Genomic DNA, 21970 nt, shown 5'->3' on the forward strand with positions numbered 1-21970 from the left:
CCACTGCCAGAAACATAGCTTACTGTTCGATCAACAATGGAAGTTTAAACTCCACCATGCTAAAAAAATAAAATAAAATGTGGCAAATGTAAACAAGATCCATAAATTCCACCACCTTTACATTTAAGATGGACTGAGGGGAGGCGGGAAAACTTTCCTCTGAGCTGACAGACCAAAATATTTAAATTCCTTTTTGAAAACAGGTCTCACTGGAGTTTCTATAAGCCAGAATTTAAGCAGATACATGGCTGTGTTAGTGTACATTGCAGAGAAAACTTGCATGTGCTTAATGACTCTATCAATGCTGAACTACTTATACAAGTTTATGCTGCCATTTTTAGCAGAAAAGGTCTTGCCTATATCAGCAAAGCAATGCCAAACTAGATTCTGCACATACAGTGCCTTGCAAAAGTATTTGGCCCCCCATGAACTTTCCCACATTTTGTCACATTACAGCCACAAACATGAATCAATTTTATTGGAATTCCACGTGAAAGACCAACACAAAGTGGTGTACACGTGAAAAGTGGAACGAAAATCATACATGATTCCAAACATTTTTTACAAATAAATAACTGAAAAGTGGGGTGTGCGTAATTATTCAGCCCCCTGAGTCAAAACTTTGTAGAACCACCTTTTGCTTCAATTACAGCTGCCAGTCTTTTAGGGTATGTCTCTACCAGCTTTGCACATCTAGAGACTGAAATTCTTGCCCATTCTTTATTGCAAAACAGCTCCAGCTCAGTCAGGTTAGATGGACAGCGTTTGTGAACAGCAGTTTTCAGATCTTGCCACAGATTCTCGATTGGATTTAGATCTGGACTTTGACTGGGCCATTCTAACACATGGATATGTTTTGTTTTAAACCATTCCATTGTTGCCCTGGCTTTATGTTTAGGGTCATTGTTCTGCTGGAAGGTGAACTTCCACCCCAGTCTCAAGTCTTTTGCAAACTCCAAGAGGTTTTCTTCCAAGACTGCCCTGTATTTGGCTCCATCCATCTTCCCATCAACTCTGACCAGCTTCCCTGTCCCTGCTGAAGAGAAGCACCCCCAGAGCATGATGCTGCCACCACCATATTTGACAGTGGGGATGGTGTGTTCAGAGTGATGTGCAGTGTTAGTTTGCCGCCACACATAGCGTTTTGCATTTTGGCCACAAAGTTCCATTTTGGTCTCATCTGACCAGAGCACCTTCTTCCACATGTTTGCTGTGTCCCCCACATGGCTTGTGGCAAACTGCAAACGGGACTTCTTATGGTTTTCTGTTAACAATAGCTTTCTTCTTGCCACTCTTCCATAAAGGCCAACTTTGTGCAGTGCACAACTAATAGTTGTCCTATGGACAGATTCCCCCACCTGAGCTGTAGATCTCTGCAGCTCGTCCAGAGTCACCATGGGCCTCTTGGCTGCATTTCTGATCAGCGCTCTCCTTGTTCGTCCTGTGAGTTTAGGTGGACGGCCTTGTCTTGGTAGGTTTACAGTTGTGCCATACTCCTTCCATTTCTGAATGATCACATGAACAGTGCTCCGTGGGATGTTTGCTTTTAAAACTAAAGCAGCTGTTCCAACAGCTCACAGTGTGAAAGAACAGCTAATGCAGCACAACATCCCCCCTTTTTTGGGAAACAAGTTGCTGGCATCAGATTTTGGGTGTTTTAATTATGTGTGTGTGTGTGTGTTTCAGAATAAAAAAATTAAACATATATATAAAAAATAACAGTTACTGGTGACTGAAGGTGATGCTTATAGCATCTTATTAAAAGAAGAAGTGAAGTAAAACAGTGGAAAACAACTTTTTTGTATAATGTTGCAATAATTCATTTTTTCCATCATCACTTAAATTATAATAACTATTCATTATCATAAACATTCAGGTCTTTAACCATCCTCTGTGATTTGTTTCCATAGTTATTTAAGCACAGAACTAATTAACCTGTTTGCTTTGTAACCATAAAGCACCCTATCGTGGCTTCTAAAACAATCCAGCACTAAAAGCATAGCATTGGGACATAAAGGTGGTCAGTTCTTGCTCAGAAGTGGGTGTTAAGCAGGATCTCAATGATTTACATTCTTTGATAAAAATCTGTGATCCCTTCATCTCCCAAAACCAAAAGGTTTGCATTTATCACTTCACAGATGTGATGAATGTGATATAGCTCACACAGAATAGCCTTATAACAAATGTACCTTAGTTGCATATATAAATACATACTGCACTGTTAACGTGCTGCTATATAATATCTCAAAGGGAATGTTTACTCTGGCAACCATAGGGGGTTTGTTATGGAGGGTGCAAATTAAATTTAATGAACTGCATCTACTTATATAAGGTAATCATTCAAAGTGATGCTCACTATTTGAGATTTAAAAATATTTTCTGTGTATACCGTCTATACAAATATAAATTATTGCTGTTATTTGTTTTCACAGACCTCCTGCCGAAGTCAGCGAGTGTGATTCCTTTTCACTGACAGTATGTTGCATGTTTTCATGATGAGAAAGTAAGTCAACACCACCTAGCCTGATCTAGTTGTAACACCTACCTCTCTCCCATTACAGCTGTTGAGCAAATAACCGAATGTTCCAGATGTATGCAAACATACAAAACACTTTCCTTTCAGCCATGTGTGCTACGTAACAAGGGGATGAGTCATACCTTATTTTGCTTTGCTACAGATTTTTTTCTCTGAGTGAGATTAAAAATCGTTAACAGAAACATTTGAGCAAATGCTTTACTTAAAAATATTGTTACTGACATTAGCAAGATTCTTACCATTATGCATTATGAGTCCAATTCACTACGTTCTGTTGTTTTGTAAAAGATATATACCTCCTATACAGGTGTAGTATCATCATTAAAATCATTAAGTAAAGACTCCATCTGGCATACACAACAGTATCACAAAACACTTGTATCTGTTATACATAGAAGACCATTTAACAACTTTTGTCTTAATTTTAATTTCAGAGACTATATACAGGTTCCTTTGCAGTAGCTATGAATAAGTAAAATGAGACATGGTAGTGGTAATGTAATCTAAAAGTGTAGGTATCTCAGTTCAACCACATTCACTGTTCACCAAATTTCCTTCAGTAACATCCCATAGACAACATGAAAATGGAGTCTGAAATAATTCCTACATTCCCTTTGCACAAACAGCTCAGTATGGTGTTACAAAGTCCTACCTGCTAACAGCTGATGGAGGCCTCCGTCTCACCTACATGTTCCAGTGGACAACAAAGAGCAGAAAAAGCCCCTCTTCGTCCCCGCTGGAGTAGTCAGTGAGCTAACTGCAGCAGCAGTTGGTGAGGGGGAAAATACACCTGGGTGAGGAGGCAGGGACGGGGTACTGTATCAGCTTACCTGTCTGATAAGGATAATGGTTCCTTCTAGAATCATCTTGAATTATTTACATATAGAAGAGTAGTGTGTGTGTGTGTGTGTGTGTGTGTGTGTGTGTGTGTGTGTGTGTGTGTGTGTGTGTGTGTGTGTGTGTGTGTGTGTGTGTGTGTGTGTTGGTAATTAAATCCCAAACTGTTCTGAGGACAAATGTTTGTTTAAAAGTCACTTTATTCATCATACATTGTTGATAATGTAATCATAGTATGGACAAATATGTCACACATTAAAGGAAAAAAGTTCCATAGAAAGGACAAAGGGGATGATACAGTTGGTTTACTCCAATTTATAGACAAAAAGATCATTAACTGGTATTTAGGCATGTGAAAATTTGGAAAATATAATAATAATATCCTTTTTTTTCTTCTTTCTGTGAGTTAGATAATAATATTTATACCTTTCTCTTATCTATACTTTAAAAAAAGAAGTTGGAAAGAACAGCTTATCTTAGCATAAAAAACAGAGACTGGTAGGGGAATTGCTTGGATAGAAGCCAGCCTCTATTTGAAATGCTGACTAATCAACATTATATCTTGTTTGTTTATTACATACATGTATCGTTGTGAAGTATAGTGAACAGACTTTAAGGAATCGCTGCATCCAGCCAAGAAATAGCAATCTATAAAACAATGTGTCATATTTATATTCTGCTCTTTTGTACTGATTAAAAAAGTGGGGTTGTATTTGTTACTCACAAGTTAAGTTTTTCATTTGTGAGAAATTAGTCTGTGTGCAAAGCTCACACAGACTAACTGTCACGGTCGTCGTCGTTTGAGTTTCTTGTGTCTCTGAGTTTTTGTATTATGATCTTAGTTCTTTTTGTTGCCCCAGTTTATTCTTTAGTCTAGTGTCTTAGTTTGGCTTTCTTGTATTCTCTTTATTTTTCTGAGTATTGAGTAGCTGCCCTCTGTGTCTCCTTGTTATTGTTCTCTGTGTTTCTTAGTTGCTCTGTCTCCCCTAGTTAAGTCTGCGTCTATGTTACATTTCCTGTTTTACTTTGAAGGTCTGTGTCCTACGTGAATGTATTGAGTTTCGCTTCCCTTGGGTCTCGTTATGTCCAATTTCTCCCTTCTGTGTCTCATTCCCCTCGTTATTTCCCGGTGTATTTAAGCCCTGTGTTTCCCTGTGTCAGTGTTGCAATCTCCCTCATGCTGTGTGTGTTTTGTTACATTCTTCCCAGTTTAGGTTTTGTAGAGTTTTGTGTTCAGCAATAAAAGCTGCCATTTTGAGTTCAGTCCTGTTCCCAGTGAGTTTGCGTTTGGGTCCAATTCCTGCCTGCATACAGCCGAATCATGACACTAACTGCTTCCCATGTTTTAACAAAAATAACAATCAGTGTTTTACAATATTGTATGTTAACAGCTGGCAGTGGGGGCTTTATTTGACTTTACTTGTGTAATGATTTAGTACTAACCAAACTCTACCCATACAAAGCATTCTTCTTCTTTTTCGCCTCATGTCCAGAAAGAACCTGGCTTCGCTGTAGTGATGAAATCCCTGCAGAGACAACCGTATGGTAGTGAAGATGGTGGAAATAATAGTTAAATGTTGTAGGGTTCACTCACCTGGAAAAGCACTGAGCATATAACAGCACGTCCATGTTTTTAGTGAGACTGTGTTCAAATTTGTCTCCTTCAGAATTACTGAAAATGGAATAAAAACACAGACGGAGGTTGCAGTGGCCCCCAATGGACCCCAGTTTCTATTTGGCCCAATCTGCCTCTCTCTCTCTCTCTCTCTCTCTCTCTCTCTCTCTCTCTCTCTCTCCCCCCACCCCCTTAATTTCATCTGCTCCTCTGCACCACCAAACATTCCCAACCAAAATGAACTTTTAAGAAAAACTGACCCTTTTAATACTTTCCATGCGTCACGCGAGAAAATTAGTTTAACTTCAACCATTTTTTTATTACACTGCCAGACAAAGGGACAGTGACGTTTTAATCTCCCTGTCAATATTGAGATGTTGTCTTTAGTGTTTCATCCACGTACAGGAAAAGCAGCAAAATAAAATTACCTGCAGAACATGCCTCATGTTCTCATTGTTGCTGGACTGACTATGTAGTGTATGGGCGATCTCTGAAGGTAGTTTTTCAATTGCAATTCATGGTGTAAAAGCTCTTACTTTTCTATTTAAATTTTAATACACTTAGCTTTTACTCTATGCCTTTTATGTCTCTCATTCAATTAGTTAAATTTGTTATACCATATATACCTTAAGGGGGCCTTTTCTAGTGCTCATAAGCTGCCTCACTGGTATTTTCTTTCTATTCCAGTTTAATCCTGGTCGCAGTAAAAATTCCCAGTAAAAGAAAATTTGGGAATTTTGAAAGAATTTTAAATTTCACCACATACGTCTGAAAACCTGGCGATTGCAGCACGTTCATGTGCACTGATGCAACAATCAGTGCTTTTGTGATGTTTATGAGCGCTGTGTGTACATTTGTGTGTATGAGAGGGAGTGTGTTGGTGGAGCTGCTTGAAGGAGAGCAGTAGTGATGGAGCCTGAAAGCCCTGCAGCGCAGCTGTTCTCCCAGTGCATCGTCAAATTCGCTGCTGAGCCCACAACACACGCTCAGCCTTAACCCCTGCTCACACACTCTCCTCTATGAATCTTCGTCCCTCTTTGTTGTTTTTCTTCATCCACTTTGTCTGCTTAGCTAAAGCTCTTCACTCAAACCTTTATATTTCTTTAAATTGCTCATTGAATACTATTTGCTTCAGCTGTCTCAATAAACTATAGCACCAATGTGATATGGATATACTTTGACATCTCTTTGATTTCCACTTTTTTTTTTTTTGCATATATAATCTCAGCCCAACCCAGACCACTCACAGGGTGGTCACCAAATCCTGTCCTGAGCATTTGAATGACTGAGTGCTCTGTTGATAATTCAATCACAAATGCCATGCTTTTGTATCATGCACTGTCAATGGGTGGGACCTTTGAGTGACAGGCAGCATTCTGATAGAAGGGCAAGCACCATGTCATCATGGTGACTGCAGAATGTTTTAAGGAAATGGAGTGATAAGAGCAGAGTGGAAAAGGCTCAAGCCTGAAGTAACGACTGGTATTAAAGAGAAGCACCAACATTTTTGTGTGTGCAATATATGTACATATATATATATGAATGTGAGAATAATTTGTGTGCAAGTGTACTCGTGTTCATATGTCAGCATGCCTGAGTACATATGCACATTACGTATGTTGATCTGTATACGTGTGTACATCTGTATCTTCTGTCTATGCCATTAAGCATTCAAAGCCAACGATGATGAATCTCTTTTTTTGCTTTGTGCTCGTGCAACCACACACATGTTGTGTGTTATTTAAAGGCATTGTTTCAAAAGTGGTGGCTTTGCTCCTCTTTTTCTGCCAGAGAGATTAAAAATAGAAACATTTATGATCTCTGAATGTACTTTCCCTCCAGGAAGAGTGCAACTGTGGGTGTCAGACATTGGCTGAACATCACCACGTGGTGTTGTCTTCCCATGCCACCATTGGCTGGCACCTGTGGGGCCCTGTGAAGCAAAGCTTTTCTGACAGGACCCAGGAGCCCAGAGGAGTTGCTGGAAACTGAGAGAAGGACAACATCGGTGGAACCAGGATAGCAGTAGGAGGCTCAACTGATGGCATCAGCTTGGCTGTGAATGCACAGGTGCTGAGACCTGACTCCGAAGCTACAGAAGAGCGAAGGAATCCATAGAGATCATCTGATGACTGTAAAGATCAAGTGAAAAATGAAACAGGGACAGTCGAGGGGCTGATCAATTGTAGTAGTTACACTCTCAGCTCACACTTCAGTTTGTTTGGATCCTGTTGGAGTTACTAAATACTTGTTTGGTTTCTCTGTGAAGTGACCAAATAATTTATCTTTGAATAAATATGTTATTCTTCTAATGATTCCCCCACTATAACACCCCTGGCTGTTATAGTATAACAATAGTATAGAGTAACATTTTTTTTGGTTCATACAACATTTATGGGGAGACAGTGTCCTCTGGTGTCTAATGTTTAGAATACTCTTGGCTGTGACGAAAGGACTTTCAAAATGGAGTACTGGAAAATAATGACTGTTCATATAGCATTTGCAACATTATGCCTTGCTGATGCCTATACACACATATACACACACATTTTTTGGCACGTGTCAGTATTATTTTCATCTTTTCAACTAAAAAAATTAAATAAAATTGCTCAATATATTGAGTTAATTATAAACTTACTTTCTGATATCTGCATATTGCATACTGTACACACGAAAACATTCAGAAATAACGATGGACAGTCTTTCCATATTTCTATCCTTTTTGTAATACTGCATGATCCAATATACAAACGGGTTCAAAGTGAAACTCAGTTAATGAGTAAGGAAGTCTGATTGACAGTTTAATACAAAATCCTGTCGAGCGATTTCAGCTTTTATGAGCTGCTGTCCGGTGGTTCTTTCAGCTGATGCCACAGAGACCGTTAAATGACCACATGATCCCGCCTGCATGCGTCATTTTCCCGTCTCACCGCTGTGGTGCGTTCACGGTTCAGACGTGACGTTAGCTAGCGCTGCAGAGATGGGGTGAGCGTAATCCGAGTAACTTTAGAAATTACTGTATTGGCAGTTACACTGTTTCTCTTTCGAAGTTACTCAGATGCCTTGGGAGCCATCATTTCAAAATCTGAGCTGTTTTTACAGATCAGCACATGACAAACTGTTTCTGTGTAGTATGACCCGCACTTCCTGTGCTAGCTTAGGGTACAGTGATTGCATTTCCAAGGAATTTTTAAGGTAAAGACTGCTCAGTGAGTGCCATTTGATCAAAACAGAAATTGAAAGCTTACATATGCTGTTCATTTTGCATTTGTTTATTATATCTGTATGTGTAATGTGTTGCTGAAGTTTTCTGCTTGATACATATTCTAAAACATTTTATAAAAGCACATTTATGATAATGATAAATGATAATACTGGGAGAGACATAACAGAGAGACGTGGCTCTCAATTCTGAAATGACATTTATGAGAGAACTTTAGATAGAAAGATGGTGAAAGTGTATCTACCAGGAGAGATGCTTTTTAATCTTATTTCTGTGCAAAGCGAGCAAACATTTAGACAGTCTGTATCAGGGTTGACTGAATATTCTGCACATTTTATGTCCATTTGAAGTTTGAAATGAAAGTTAATTTAGAAAACGCTTCAAATTAATTATAATTTATTATAAGTGCTGACATACGTTTTGATATGGCTGCTAAGTAAAATGATTTTCTTCTAGAAGGAGTCATCCTTTTGAATTTAAGCTTACCGTGTTGTTTAGTAATATCTAATAATAATAGTTATATTAAGTTCCAGTCTTAATAGCAAATGTAACATGGGCTTATATGTTGTAAAATGTAGTTGGTCTACACCCCGCCCCCTACACCTAAACTTCAGGTTCAGGTCCCCCACCAAAATGTCGCAGACAAAAGAGTGCACCGAGTATTGATTTGTCTCCAAGATGCTATTGGTTCATACGGTAGAAATCGGTAGAAATAGACCAGTGTGATATCAAAGATTTTCCTCTAGATGGCAGGACAACCCTCCCCATAATTACAGGTCTGTCAGATGCTGTTCGCAAAGGCTGTAGATCAGGGGTGATTTTAGCCCATTTTGGGGGTATGAATCAAAGCACCCCCAAAGATTTCTTACTTTTTTGACAATATTTGCTGTTTGTGTGACACACTACTAAAATATAAAAAAGCATTCAGTACTTGGTTGAGACGTAACATTTTAACAACAAAAGTATAGATTAGCTTTCTGAACAACACGATAAGAGAGGTTGTTATAATAATACAAATGATTCCTGATTGGTTTAATGCTTCAAGAGTTTTAATCTTGTTTTTGTTTTTTATCACCACATGCAGACTTTATACAGTGCACAAAGTATCAAAATCTCCAGCAAATCCTCCAGCAGGGTCTTCCTCTTCAAGAAGAAAAAGGGCTTTGTAGTTTTCACAATGGGTCACCACACCATGTAGCTCCATGAGAGTTTTTACACTGGTTCCCTTCTCACAACTCCAAATGAATTTGTGCCTCCTCCCAGGAACAAACTGTAAGAGAAATATGTAAATCACTACACTGTGGAGCTACACGGATCTTCCTCTTTTACCACAGTAAAATAAAAACGATGAAGTGGATGAGCTGGTAGATCTGTAAACAGAGGTGAGGAACCTTGACCTGAAGGTAGCTGAGAGTCCTCCATTGTATTATCAGAGTCTGGCAGAGGTGGAGAGGAATAACGGTAAGGTTAAATCACTGCTTTTGGGTGGATAGAGTTTGAGAATGAAGCTGTAGGGCTGGAGGGAGGTGTCAGAATTTGCAGATGAAAATTTAGCTGGCTCCCCGCAGATCCTCCAGAGGTCTATCAGAGTCTTCCTGCAAATGATACAGTTAATCCCCATCATTCTTTTCAGCATCGTTAATATCTGGATGGCTAGCTGGAAAGTGAAAAGGTGTAAGCTTCTGTCTTGATGTAACCACCTTCAAAGATTTTTCCTTTCCTTCCATCTACCTTCCTGACTCAAGCATCCACCAGCATGATTAACATGGTCTTGAACACCTTGCAGTCTGATGAAACACTCCAGAGCAAAGTACTCTGAGGCAGTCTCCTCGACAGACTCACATCTTTGGCTTGGAAGGAAGCCATCGGCCTGGGGAAGTGTTTTTGAATATAAAATAAGAAACATTTTTAGCACTATCAATATAATGTATACTTTATTAATCCGCGTAGGGAAATGACTTCTCTGCATTTAACCAATTCACTCAGTGAAGCAGTGGGCAGCCACCAATCCAGCGCCCGGGGAGCAGTGTGCAGGGACGGTACCTTGCTCAGGGGTACCTCAGGGTAGCCGTTCAGTGGATTCTTCTGATCACTCTACCTACTGAGCTATCCCTGCCATCTTCTTTCAATCTCGGATGTTAACAGACACAGTTATTTCCTCTTTTTCTTTATCCACAAATCGCTTAACCACTCCAAATGAGGTAAGTTTTAACACTACCCAATTACAAAAGACCTCTTCCCAGAGTCTCACCCACCAGGTACAGACAGAATCCCCCTTGGACATGTTTCCCCATCTTCCACTCATTGGACAAGACTCTGAGCACCACTCATCTAGAAGAGACTCTGTTGGTAGCAACTAGATATGGCAGAGAAATATCACAGCCTTCCTGAGCCTTCAGTCGTGTCACAAACCAAGGACGAGGAAGGCATCATTTTGATTTTTAGGCGCTCCTCTTCCTTGTTAATGTATTTATTCACACTCTAAGACAAGAGTTTTTTGTTTTGTTTTTCTTAACCTTATCACACTGGTAGACTGCATGCACTCACCCATAACTAAATAGGCAGGACATGTGGTTAAACACAGTTCTATGATTTGTAGGAGGGATAGAATTGAACTGATGCTGTAACACAGACACATTTTTTAAAATTACCCTTTGGGACCTTTCACAACCTTTTGTGACCTTAGCTGTCAAAACATAGTCTGGTAAAAGGTATATAGTTTAGCTGTATGCCGTTATATTTTAGCAGCAACGCCCAGTGCACGTCACTAGGTTCCTCCTACTTTGTGTCTGTCAGCGTGTGTGTGTGTCCCTGTGCATCCATGTGTGTGCATGCCTGGTAGGTTAAATCCAGTTTCTCCTCGTTTCTATCTCTCTTTCTGCCTGCCTCTATAACTCACACACTCACACTAGCTTTGCTCTTTGGCAACACACACACACACACACGCACACACACATATTAAAACCACACATTTTCAACAGAGGATTGTAGTTGGTCCATTTTTCTGGTGCTTTAAAACTCAATATATCGCCTTCATGGAGGATTACCACAAACCTGACCAGCAGACAGTGCAAGCACTGAGGAACATCGCCAACCGCCTCCGAATCAACTCGATCAAGGCAACAACTGGAGCGGGCAGCGGGTACGTTGCATTTACTGATTCTTGCACACGAGCTTTGCTGTAAGATTGTAAATGCACTGCACGTATAAACATAAGAAATGTGTGCATAACATAATGCAAAACCTAGTTTTCCTTTGCATCGTGCACTCATCAACAGAAATAGTCACACCCAATGAACTATGCATGAACAGATTAGGATGTAAAGAACAATGTGTTCTGCTTTTGTTCTTCTCCTTTGACAAATTTAGATTTGGCTGAAATAATTTTAGTATTTTATTTCAGAAAATGTAAATATCTACATTGTGTTATTTCCGTGTAATTATACTTTATTTATGGCATATTAGATATACACAATGGTTTTAAAAAAAATTCCAAATCTTTTAAACTGATGTGCAAGCAGAAATGAATGAAAAACATGAACAGATCTGGTTGACATCAACAGAATTTAGGTTATTTGATTTTTTTTACATTTACTTTGGTTACAAGATAATAATTGTCTATAATCATCTATTTTACTAGATATACCCCTATGAACAATTCAACAGAGCAGACTACCCTGTATAGTATAATGGTGGGTGAACTGTACGTAGCAATAGACTCGAGTACTGTGTGGCCGCTACAATCATGCGATCCTCTTCAATGGAAATTTCAATGAAAAGCTGCCTGTATTCTTTAATATAATTTCTCCTTAGAGCTCTTATTGATTATGAATGTCTAATTTTGAATAGCAAGCAAATTATTTTATCGGAGCCTAACTCCACATTGCACAATTCTGCAGTGATATGAAAAGAAAAACACTGAGCACCGAGAAATATTACTTGACTTAAAATATTAGACTATAAGACTTATTAGAATTAATGACTTATTGATCTCGAATGCTTGGAAAGATGGAAAGGATAGCAACTAGCTGAACACGCCAAAATACTTGCCTTCAGACTCCATGGAGCTGGAATTTGTGATTTCTTTGTGACAGAAGTTGGCGGTTTAATAAAATGCATTAATGCCAATTATTTATAGATGCAACATATTTTAATGCTACAATTAATTATGGGCAGCATATACTAACAGTTTATGGGTCTCTGTGCGATTGTCTTTGCAAAAGCAATTTGAAGTGGTGTTTTTGACTTTTTTGTGTTGCACTCTTTTGAATAGAATCTTCATTTGGCATCTCAAGCTGAAATTTTAGCTAATTAAGTGTGCTTTGTGATAGCTTTACCTACCGTGATACTGCAGCCTTTTGGGACAGTACCATAAATATATAGCTATAGTGGATTTTATGCAAATACAGTAGGCTACTAATAATAAACATATTAAAGTTTAACCTGTATTTTCTGTGTTTTTGAGTTTGCTGTTTAGTTGGATTCATTTTAACAGCACCCTCTCATACACTGTACAGATATCCCACGTCATGCTGCAGTGTGGCAGAAATCATGTCTGTGCTTTTCTTCCACACTATGAAGTACCGCCCTGAAGACCCAAGAAACTTCAACAACGACCGCTTTATCCTGTCTAAGGTGAGAGTCAGTAAGCGCCGCTGGTCTGAATATGAGAGCTTCTGTTCCTTTTGTAATTGTAATGCCTTGCTTCTTTTCACTTCTATCTCAGGGTCATGCTGCTCCTGCGTTGTACTCCATATGGGTTGAAACAGGTTTTCTCAAGGAGAGCGAATTGCTCAGTTTATGCCAGGTTGACTCTACCCTGGAGGGGCACCCAACCCCCGTAAGCCGCCACATACTGTACATATAACACACCTCAGGACTCAAAGAGCACAAACTCTACTCAGAGTTTATTGATTTCTTTGATTTGTGTACATTTCAGAAACAACAATTTGTGGATGTCGCCACTGGATCGCTGGGGCAGGGTCTTGGTGTGGCCTGTGGAATGGCTTACACTGGGAAATATTTTGACAAATCCAGGTAATTCCTAGTCCACACGCAATACACAAAACACCTATGGGAAAAAAAGGTGTTTTTGCAGCTTTCCATGAAAATATCAACTCAGTTGTTTAAATTATGGACACAGCGTTGCATCGTATTTTGTTTGTAGTGCTTTGAATTAGGATTTTCCACATTCTGTGGGTGTATACTGCAGCTACATGATCTGCTCTAACAATTCTTCTGCTCTAATAATCACAGGCGCAGCAGTTACGCCTGAGATATTTTTACCACCCAGGCAGATTTCATTTTGGAGTAAAATCCTGATAGTATGCCTTAGACTGTTTATTTATTTTAAGTTGCCACAAAAGTGGAACGCTGTCATACTTTAATATTCCTTTGTATAAGCAGCTACTTTGATGACATTTGATTCATCTACTAATATTTCAGACCGTGTGTGATTAATAAGTGAATAACAGTACAAAAAATGGTCTTAGTTAAACACTATTTGGCTCTTATGGCAAAGTAAGTTACAAAGGTAGGTGTGAAATTAAGTAGTCACATCTCAGCCCTCAGGAAGCTTTAACATGTCACAGCTGATTACCCATCCAGGTGTCAGATAATGGTGATAAAACAAGCCTGACTGGAAAGGCGTTTTCCTCAGATATGACTTTTTTTTCTCACATGCACAACACATCACCCTCATCTACACAAACATAAAACACAAATACAGTATGCACGTCATAATCATGTAATCGTGGCTTGTTCTCCAGTTACCGTGTCTTCTGTCTGCTGGGGGATGGTGAGATGTCGGAGGGGGCTGTCTGGGAGGCCATGTCATTTGCCTCCTACTACCAGCTTGACAACCTGGTGGCCATTATGGACATCAACCGTCTTGGCCAGAGTGACCCTGCACCCTTGCAGCATCATGTAGAGAAATATCAGAAGCGTTGCGAAGCCTTTGGGTAAAATTGCATATGAGAAATCCATACTGATTTAAAGGCTGGTTAGCATCCATTTATGGTATAAGCTCTGAAGGAAGACTGTATTTTCCTGTATTTTCTGTATTTCACATATTTACATATTTCTTATTTCCTGTATTTCACATAAATATGTGTGAAACATACCGAAAGCCTTTTAATGTGTGTGTGTCCATAGCTGGCATGCTATCATTGTTGACGGACACAGCGTAGAGGAGCTTTGCAAGGCTCTGAGCCAGCCATGCCACCAACCCACTGCCATCATAGCCAAAACCATTAAGGGCAAAGGCATTCCAGGTAAATATTGTCTTTCATCTTCGCACCCTTTGCCCTCATTTTAAAATAAATGATATTCAAAAGTACACTGCAGTTTTGCAGTCTGAATGGCACCTACCAAGTAATGTATGTGTGCATATGAATTAAATGAACATAAGAGCATTTTTTTGTGTTTTCAGCTGCAGAGGATAAGCTGGGTTGGCACGCCAAAACTCTGCCCAAAGACATGGCTGAGATGGTCATGAAGGATCTGCAGAGCCGTATCATGAGTAGCAGCAAGCACCTGTACCCACCTGCTCCTATTGAGGACTCCCCACCTGTCAGCCTAAGAAACATCAGGATGCCAAGCGCACCCAGCTACAAGGCTGGAGAAAAGGTCTGTAAAGTGGACATGAATACAAATACTTTATTATCCAGGTAGCAATGAATGAATGAATGAATCCCGAACAACAGTGTCTACAAAAAAGTTGGAATGTTGTATGAAATGTAAATAAGTTTGGATCAGACATTTGCAAATCATACAAACTCTGTGGTTAACTGAAAATATTACAAAGAAATGCACAGAAACTGTGAAGTTTGAGTCAAGTATGGGGTGGCTGTAGCTCAGGAAGTAGAGCAGGTCATCTACTAATCGGAAGATTGGTGGTTTGATCCCTGCCTGCTCCAGTCTGCATGCCAAATATCCTTGGGCAAGATACTAACCGATGCATTCACCAGAGTAGGAATGTTAGATGGAAAGCACTTAAGCATAGAAAAAGGTGCTTGTATGATAGGTGTGACTAAAGCATGTTTTATAAAGTGCTTTGAGGGCTCTGGGAGAGTAGTAAAGCACTATATAAGAATCAGTCCATTTAACAATTAATTATGGAAACTAATTCAGTGCAGGGACAACAAAAGGGGAGGTTAGACATGATCACCACTCTGTGGGAATCTACATAAGCAAAAGGATATGTTAGAGCATAAATTTAAGTATAAATAAAAGAATAAATATGTGTAAGATGTGTATGATCAAGACAAGAATTCAAAAGCAATCATACTTGAACTTGTGCATCTACGAAGTAGCAATTAAAACCAATTGGTATATAAATATATCATGTTTGATTGTAGCAAATGTTTTGAATTTGCATTTACTCGAAGCAAACACAATAGATTTTTCACAAAAGCGAAAGCCTGATTCATTAAAAATGAAAGCATAGACAATGTTAACCAAACCAACTTTTGTTGATATAAGAACAGTAAAATGTGGTTTGTGTTCATCATTGAGAGTCTTGGTTTGGTTGTGGTTTGGTTGCTGCCTAAAGTCCATATTATTCACACCCCCTTCAAAAGCTTGTGGTTTCAACTGCCGCCCAATACACAAAGCACTGGTTTCCTGCAGCCCCTTCTGCAGGTGGTTGGCCCACAGGAGGGTGGACCCATGTGGCTGATCCAGGCCCCATGAGCTAAGGCCTGGGAACCAGGTGCTCAGCAAGCCTGGCTTTTGGGGAATGGGGCTCATCTGTGTCTAGATTTTTCTACACAGAGGTGCTCTTGATCTGGTCCATCACCCAGAACTAAACTGCCTTGGAAGACCCAACCAGGGCAAAATGCCTCGAAAACATAGCTCCTGAGATCGCTTAGGCATGCAAAACACTCCACAGAAGTAAAAAGATTGATGATTGATTCATTTGGCCTCCTTTTCTCTGCAGATTGCCACGCGGAAGGCATACGGAATGGCACTGGCCAAGCTGGGACGCTACAATGAACGTGTTGTGGCCCTTGATGGAGATACCAATAACCTCACCTACTCAGAGATCTTTAAGAATGAGCATCCCAACCGTTTTGTTGAGTGCTACATAGCTCAGCAAAACATGGTATGATCTTTGGTCAAATTTATGCCTTTTTCTTGATAAAAAATATTTCTTCAAAAACAGATGTGAATCCTATCATTCTGTCACTTTTAGCTTAATGCTATCATTTCATTTTAAATGTAACAGAGTTGCTTTTTAATAGCGATTCTTCTCAGTAAGCTGCTCTTCGTTTGCTGTCTGCACAACCTAGCTTGCCACAGCTGCAAAACTGAGCTTATGTTATTAAATTATAGATGGCTTGTCTGTACCTGCCCTGTAATATAAGGATAGTCACATAAAAAACTCAAGTTCCTCCTTTTACATCAATGTGGCAGCTGCTGACACCAGTGGTTAGAAAACCCCTTTATTTTGCTTCGGTCAACATTTTTATCAGATCCTAATTTGAAGAGAGAGAATCGAATTCTAATTTCTTGTCTTTTCATGTCCCCAGCAGCAGCCTGCTTCAATGTAGGTCAGGCATTTCCATGACGATAAGCAGTCATGACAAGTGTATTCAGAAGTAAAATATTAATCACTACAGAGGGTGGGACCATCTGGCTGAATGCATGAGAAAAGCCAAAAGTTCAAGGGTACAATAAACTGTCGCTTATCGAGATGAAATTCAAAAATAATGCAAGACTCACCTACACTGAAAAAAAGGAAATTGGTTGGTTGTTGCATTTACAAAAGTCTAACTTGTAATTTGAGCAAAATAATTTCATGTTTCTATGGTAAATGTAATTAAAACATGTAGGATCTGTTTGAAATTCAACAACTTAATTTGTTCTTGTTTAGATGACATGTCAAGGACAAACAGAAAATTCTGTTTCAAGCCTTGTAATCATAGCTTTCCTACTTTTGTTAAGCCTGGAAGGACAGCTTTGTGGTGTGGTGGTTAGCACTGTTACCTCACAGCAAGCAGGACCTGGGTTCAAATCCACAATCCAGCTAGTTTGCAGTGGGTTTTCTCTTGGTACTCTGGTTTCCTCCCACAGTTAAAGTCATGCAGGTATATTAGTTAGGTTAGTTAGTGATTCTAAATTACCCGTGAATGTAAGTGCAAATGATTGTTCATCTCTATGTGAAAGATTGGCGACCTGTCTAGGGTTAACCCTGACTCTGGATTATTCCCCTAGCCCTCCTGCAACCCGAAAAAAGATAGAGTGGAAGTTGTGGAAGTGACAAAAATTGTGAAAGATTAAAATACTGAGTTGTGTTGATTTAACTCAGTTGTTTAATTGTCTGCCAAAGCAAAACAATTGTGTGCAACCAATGTCCACAATTGAATTAAGTAAATCCAACATGTTCTGTTTCTCAGTGTACAAAAACTTAATTAGTTACAAACAAAAACAAATGGAGTTTTGTTGAATTCATTTATGTAATGTCAGATGTTACTTTTGAGAAAGAAGAGAAGATGTGGGACTGTGGAAAGGTTTGGAGACAGGACAAAGGAAATTATTTGTAAGAGGAGGTATGCCACTGATCCTGTCCATATGGTAAAATAAGCTTCAGAGATTTTTGCAAAACGTTCTGCTTACTGTGGTCTTTAGTTCAAAGAGGCCTTCAAATATGGTTTGCACTACAGATATTTTACCCTCTGGGTGATCTTTTTGTGATGACGTTCTTGCAGCCTGTGTCTCTTTAGTTTGGCACATGAAGGTTTCCTCGCTCGCAAAGGTACTAAGAAATAATGATTTCATTTCCCAGGTCAGCGTTGCGATGGGATGTGCTGCCCGAGAGAGGAATGTGGTATTTGCCAGCACTCTCGCTTCCTTTTTCACTCGCGCCTATGACCAGCTTCGTATGGCAGCAATCTCAGAAAGCAACATCAATCTGTGCGGCTCTCACTGCGGTCTGTCCACCGGTCAGTAGACTGCTGCCAATGAGCAATTCACGTGAAAACCCTTCTCATACATGTCACCAAACCCACACCTTCACAAATTCACCCTCGTTCCCTCTGCCACTTCAGAGCACCCAGTTCCTCAGAATATATCCACAGCCTCCTTAATAAATTCACAAGTGTATACAAAGACGTCTGTGTCAGTTTGTGAGTTGTTTCAATCCTTTCTATTTTTCCCCTCTAATGCTGTGTTTTCCTTGCCATTTACCCTCCTTGACCTTACAGCTATTACTCAAACTTCCCCCTTTTCTCCTTTCGTGTCTGCCCTGGAAGCTGTCAACAGGGAACCAAGTGTCCCTCTGTTAGTGCAGGTACACTGCATGCAGCCGAACTTTATGCTTGTGCACCTGCATGCTTCAGCTCACCTAACAAGTGGATAACTTTTGAAGATTTCCTCAGCGTTGAATGCATAAAATCAACTATAAATGTGTATGTTGCAGGAGAGGAGGGCCCTGCCCTGATGGGTCTGGAGGACATAGCTATGTTCAGGGCCCTTCCCACAGCAACCATTTTCTATCCCTGTGATGGTGTGTCTACAGAGAAGGCTGTGGAACTGGCTGCAACCACAAAGGTACTTAAACAAAAATGGCAGCGTTACAGCTCCCCTACATGATCATCTATTGCAGTAATGATCTTTTCATTTTCCTTTTCATTTAGGGTGTTTGCTACATCCGAACCAGCCGCCAAGACTGTGCTATCATCTACAACAGCAATGAGGACTTCCATGTTGGACAGGCAAAGGTGAGACGCTATTTGTGCTTCTCTTAAGACAGTGAGAGATAAACACATGAGGCAGAAATGGCAGATTATTGTTCCAAAATAATCACTCGAAACACTACAGCTTATAGTGTTTAAGAGCTTCCTTCTCTTTGACAGGTGGTGTACCAAAGCAAGGACGACCAGGTCACTGTGGTGGCAGCTGGAGTGACTTTGCACGAGGCCCTTGCTGCAGCTGAACATCTAAAGAAAGGTCCGCAAGATATGTGCCGACACATCCAGAACAATTACAAGAAAAAAACATTGTAATCTGCTGCTAGCTGGTCAGATTTATATCTCTATTTTTTATTTAGAATGTATCTGTTAGACCATTGCTGTTCCTTAGAATAGGTTTTGAATGGTTCTGTGTTCAGTTTGTCATGTAAATGTTATCCTGAACTTAGTTTTTGTGTTTCTTGCACAAACTATGCTTTCTTCATCAGGTTGGCAGAACTGCTATATTCTCCTATATTCAATCGCTGAGGCTCGGTTAACCGTATGATGTATCTTTATGCATTGTATTTTTCTACTAAAATTCATCTTCCAGAGAGGATCTCTGTCCGAGTGATTGACCCCTTCACACTCAAACCTTTGGATGTCAAAACAATCATCGACCACACACGTGCTACCAGGGGAAGGATCCTCACTGTCGAGGACCACTACTACGAAGGTAGGTTTATATAGAAGTTGCTTGGATTTTGCATATTGCATGCCTATCGCCATCAAAGCAGCAACAAGCTCAGTAGATATAATGCGGCTGCGCCTTGTCATTGGCGCATATCCTTGGGAGTGTTGTGGTGGCATGTTTCCATTGGTTCACTGATGTAGACGGGTTGTGCTGGCAATTGCTTATTGGCTGAGGGCTGAGACCGCCTGTCACGTGCCTTCATTGCAGGCAAGGTATTGGTACTGTGGTGCATTTTGTAAGTGCGACAGCCATGGAGGCAGAGTGCTGTCAGATTTCCTTAGCTAAGCGGGTGCCCATGGGGCTGACTGTGACCTAGATAGCACAGACAGCTCTGGCCTGTGCCTACTAAGAGAAAGGGGATGGGTGATGGCATGGACGAGGCTGGACAAAGGAAATCTAACAACTGTAATTTGTCTGATATTGTGCATCTCATCCATTGTACATCTGGAACAGTTGTGATGCAACATTCAAGGGGATCATTTTTACACTTAGCTGTAATGATTTTTTTGTTATCCCTTTATGTAATGTGTTCACAGAGGCTCAGTGTTTTTGGATACTGTAATGGGAGCCAAATATGCTTGAACTTCCCGCTCCATGTTTTTATTCTTGGACACAATTGGGCAGTACTTCAAAATTACAAATGTACTTGCTACATTATTACATCTATAAGAAATAGTGTAAAACAATATCATTCAAGGGCATAATTTTTCTATATAGCTACCTTTATTTCATTTCATTTATTTACTTCTGAATTCAGGACTTTACACACACAGCCTGAGATGACCATGTTAGAAATGTCCCATCCTTAAGACATCACATTGACCAGACAGTTAAAAATGCATTTAAGTGGATTTGTCTTTCACATTTGTCTTTTATATATTCCTTTGCTGTTTTTCCACAGGTGGTCTTGGCGAAGCAGTGTCTTCAGCAATGGTCAATGAGTCTGGCTTCAGTCTGCACCGTCTCGCTGTGTCCCACATTCCTCGCAGTGGAAAACCCCACGAGCTGCTGAAGATCTACGGTATTGACCGTGATGCTATTTCCCAGGCCATTCGCAAGATGGTCAGCAGCTCTACCAATGCCAAGTAACTTTCTCCCTGCAACCACCTACCTATCCAATTACACCCCTGAAGATAAGGCTAAGTAGTCAAGTATGTTTTCGATTCACATGGCACCCAACTCTTTGATTTTGTTCACAGTGAATACCCCTAAGTGTGTAGGCTACTAAAGTAATGTGATTTTGTGCTGTACACATTAAAGTAGAGTTCCACGTTTGCCTTCCTTTTTGTGTATTTATCACCAAAAACTGAGACACACAAATCCATGCAACATGCATATCCTCACTGATAATACCAGCGTTGTTATAGACCCGTTTCAATGACAGAGATGTGGACATAACTGACATTTTCATTGGTGGATGCTCACTATTAAAAAAAAAATCCGGTATTACATGTCTGCTGTGTGATGCTCTAATGTGTTCTTAATGCTCTTGGATTCATTCAACTGACAGTGGTTTTATATTGTTTTGCTATAGCTTGTAATACTGAGTGGGGCATAGTTTTTAAGTCGGTGTTTATCATAGAGTGTGTGTGTCAGACAGAAACTTAGTGAGTTGTTGTTGTGAAAGACAATAGGAAACAAAGTGAAAGAAATGTGTACACGTCATAAAGAGCAGTCATGCAGAGCCAGAATTTAAACATTCAGATGATTTGACTTTCATTTTTGTAGTTTTTAAATTTATTTCTATTCAGCATTGTCTTTTGTTATTGAAATTTCAGTTACCGTAAACCAACACACCTCAGTGTTCATTTGTGCTCTAGCACTGCTTTTGGACCTCAACAGCAGTGTAATCTTTACACAATGTCGAGCAAAGAAGAGCCACCCAGTGCTGATAGGCGGTATAGTGGGCTGTGATGTTGAATAGCTAGTTACGTCCAGCGTGTCAGCCTAAGAACACTTTCTTTGTTACTTGAAATTTTGTATGTACCATACTTTCATGTAATAAAGCCCTCTGCATTTGACTTTGACCATTTACAATAGTTTCTGTTCGCCTTTGTGTTGACGTGTGTTACTTAAGCACTGCTCATAAACAGCAATCTGCAACTATAATGGGAAAGTATCTATGAAATTTATGAACAGCCATCAGTTTCAGCATGCATTGGTATGAGACAGGCCCATCTTATGAAAGTCAGATGAACTTCAGTGTATTGGTATAACATACATTCACAAGATTGCAGAGACATTTATAGTGGGAAAAAAGAGGAAACTACAGTGTTTGTTTCTACAGTGACATAAAACGTCGCCATCTCATCATCTTAAATACCACTTAAATAGC

The 21970-nt window shown here is 39.8% G+C and overlaps 1 protein-coding gene across 1 annotated transcript; it reads left to right on the forward strand.

The window, feature by feature from the left end:
- Nucleotides 1-11017: 11017 nt before the first annotated feature.
- On the forward strand, nt 11018-21672 carry tkta (transketolase a). Its single transcript, XM_006783344.3, has 14 exons — nt 11018-11353; nt 12729-12846; nt 12938-13051; nt 13151-13248; nt 13980-14171; nt 14365-14483; nt 14642-14838; nt 16151-16315; nt 17999-18155; nt 18632-18762; nt 18849-18932; nt 19068-19161; nt 19495-19617; nt 20537-21672. The coding sequence occupies exons 1-14, from the start codon at nt 11247-11249 to the stop codon at nt 20722-20724; spliced, it is 1887 nt and encodes a 628-aa protein (XP_006783407.2). The 5' UTR covers nt 11018-11246; the 3' UTR covers nt 20725-21672.
- The last annotated feature ends 298 nt before the right edge of the window (nt 21673-21970 follow it).

The sequence above is a fragment of the Neolamprologus brichardi genome, chromosome 5, assembly GCF_056152115.1.
Source record: "Neolamprologus brichardi isolate AB-2024 chromosome 5, ASM5615211v1, whole genome shotgun sequence".
Taxonomy (NCBI): Eukaryota; Metazoa; Chordata; class Actinopteri; order Cichliformes; family Cichlidae; genus Neolamprologus; species Neolamprologus brichardi.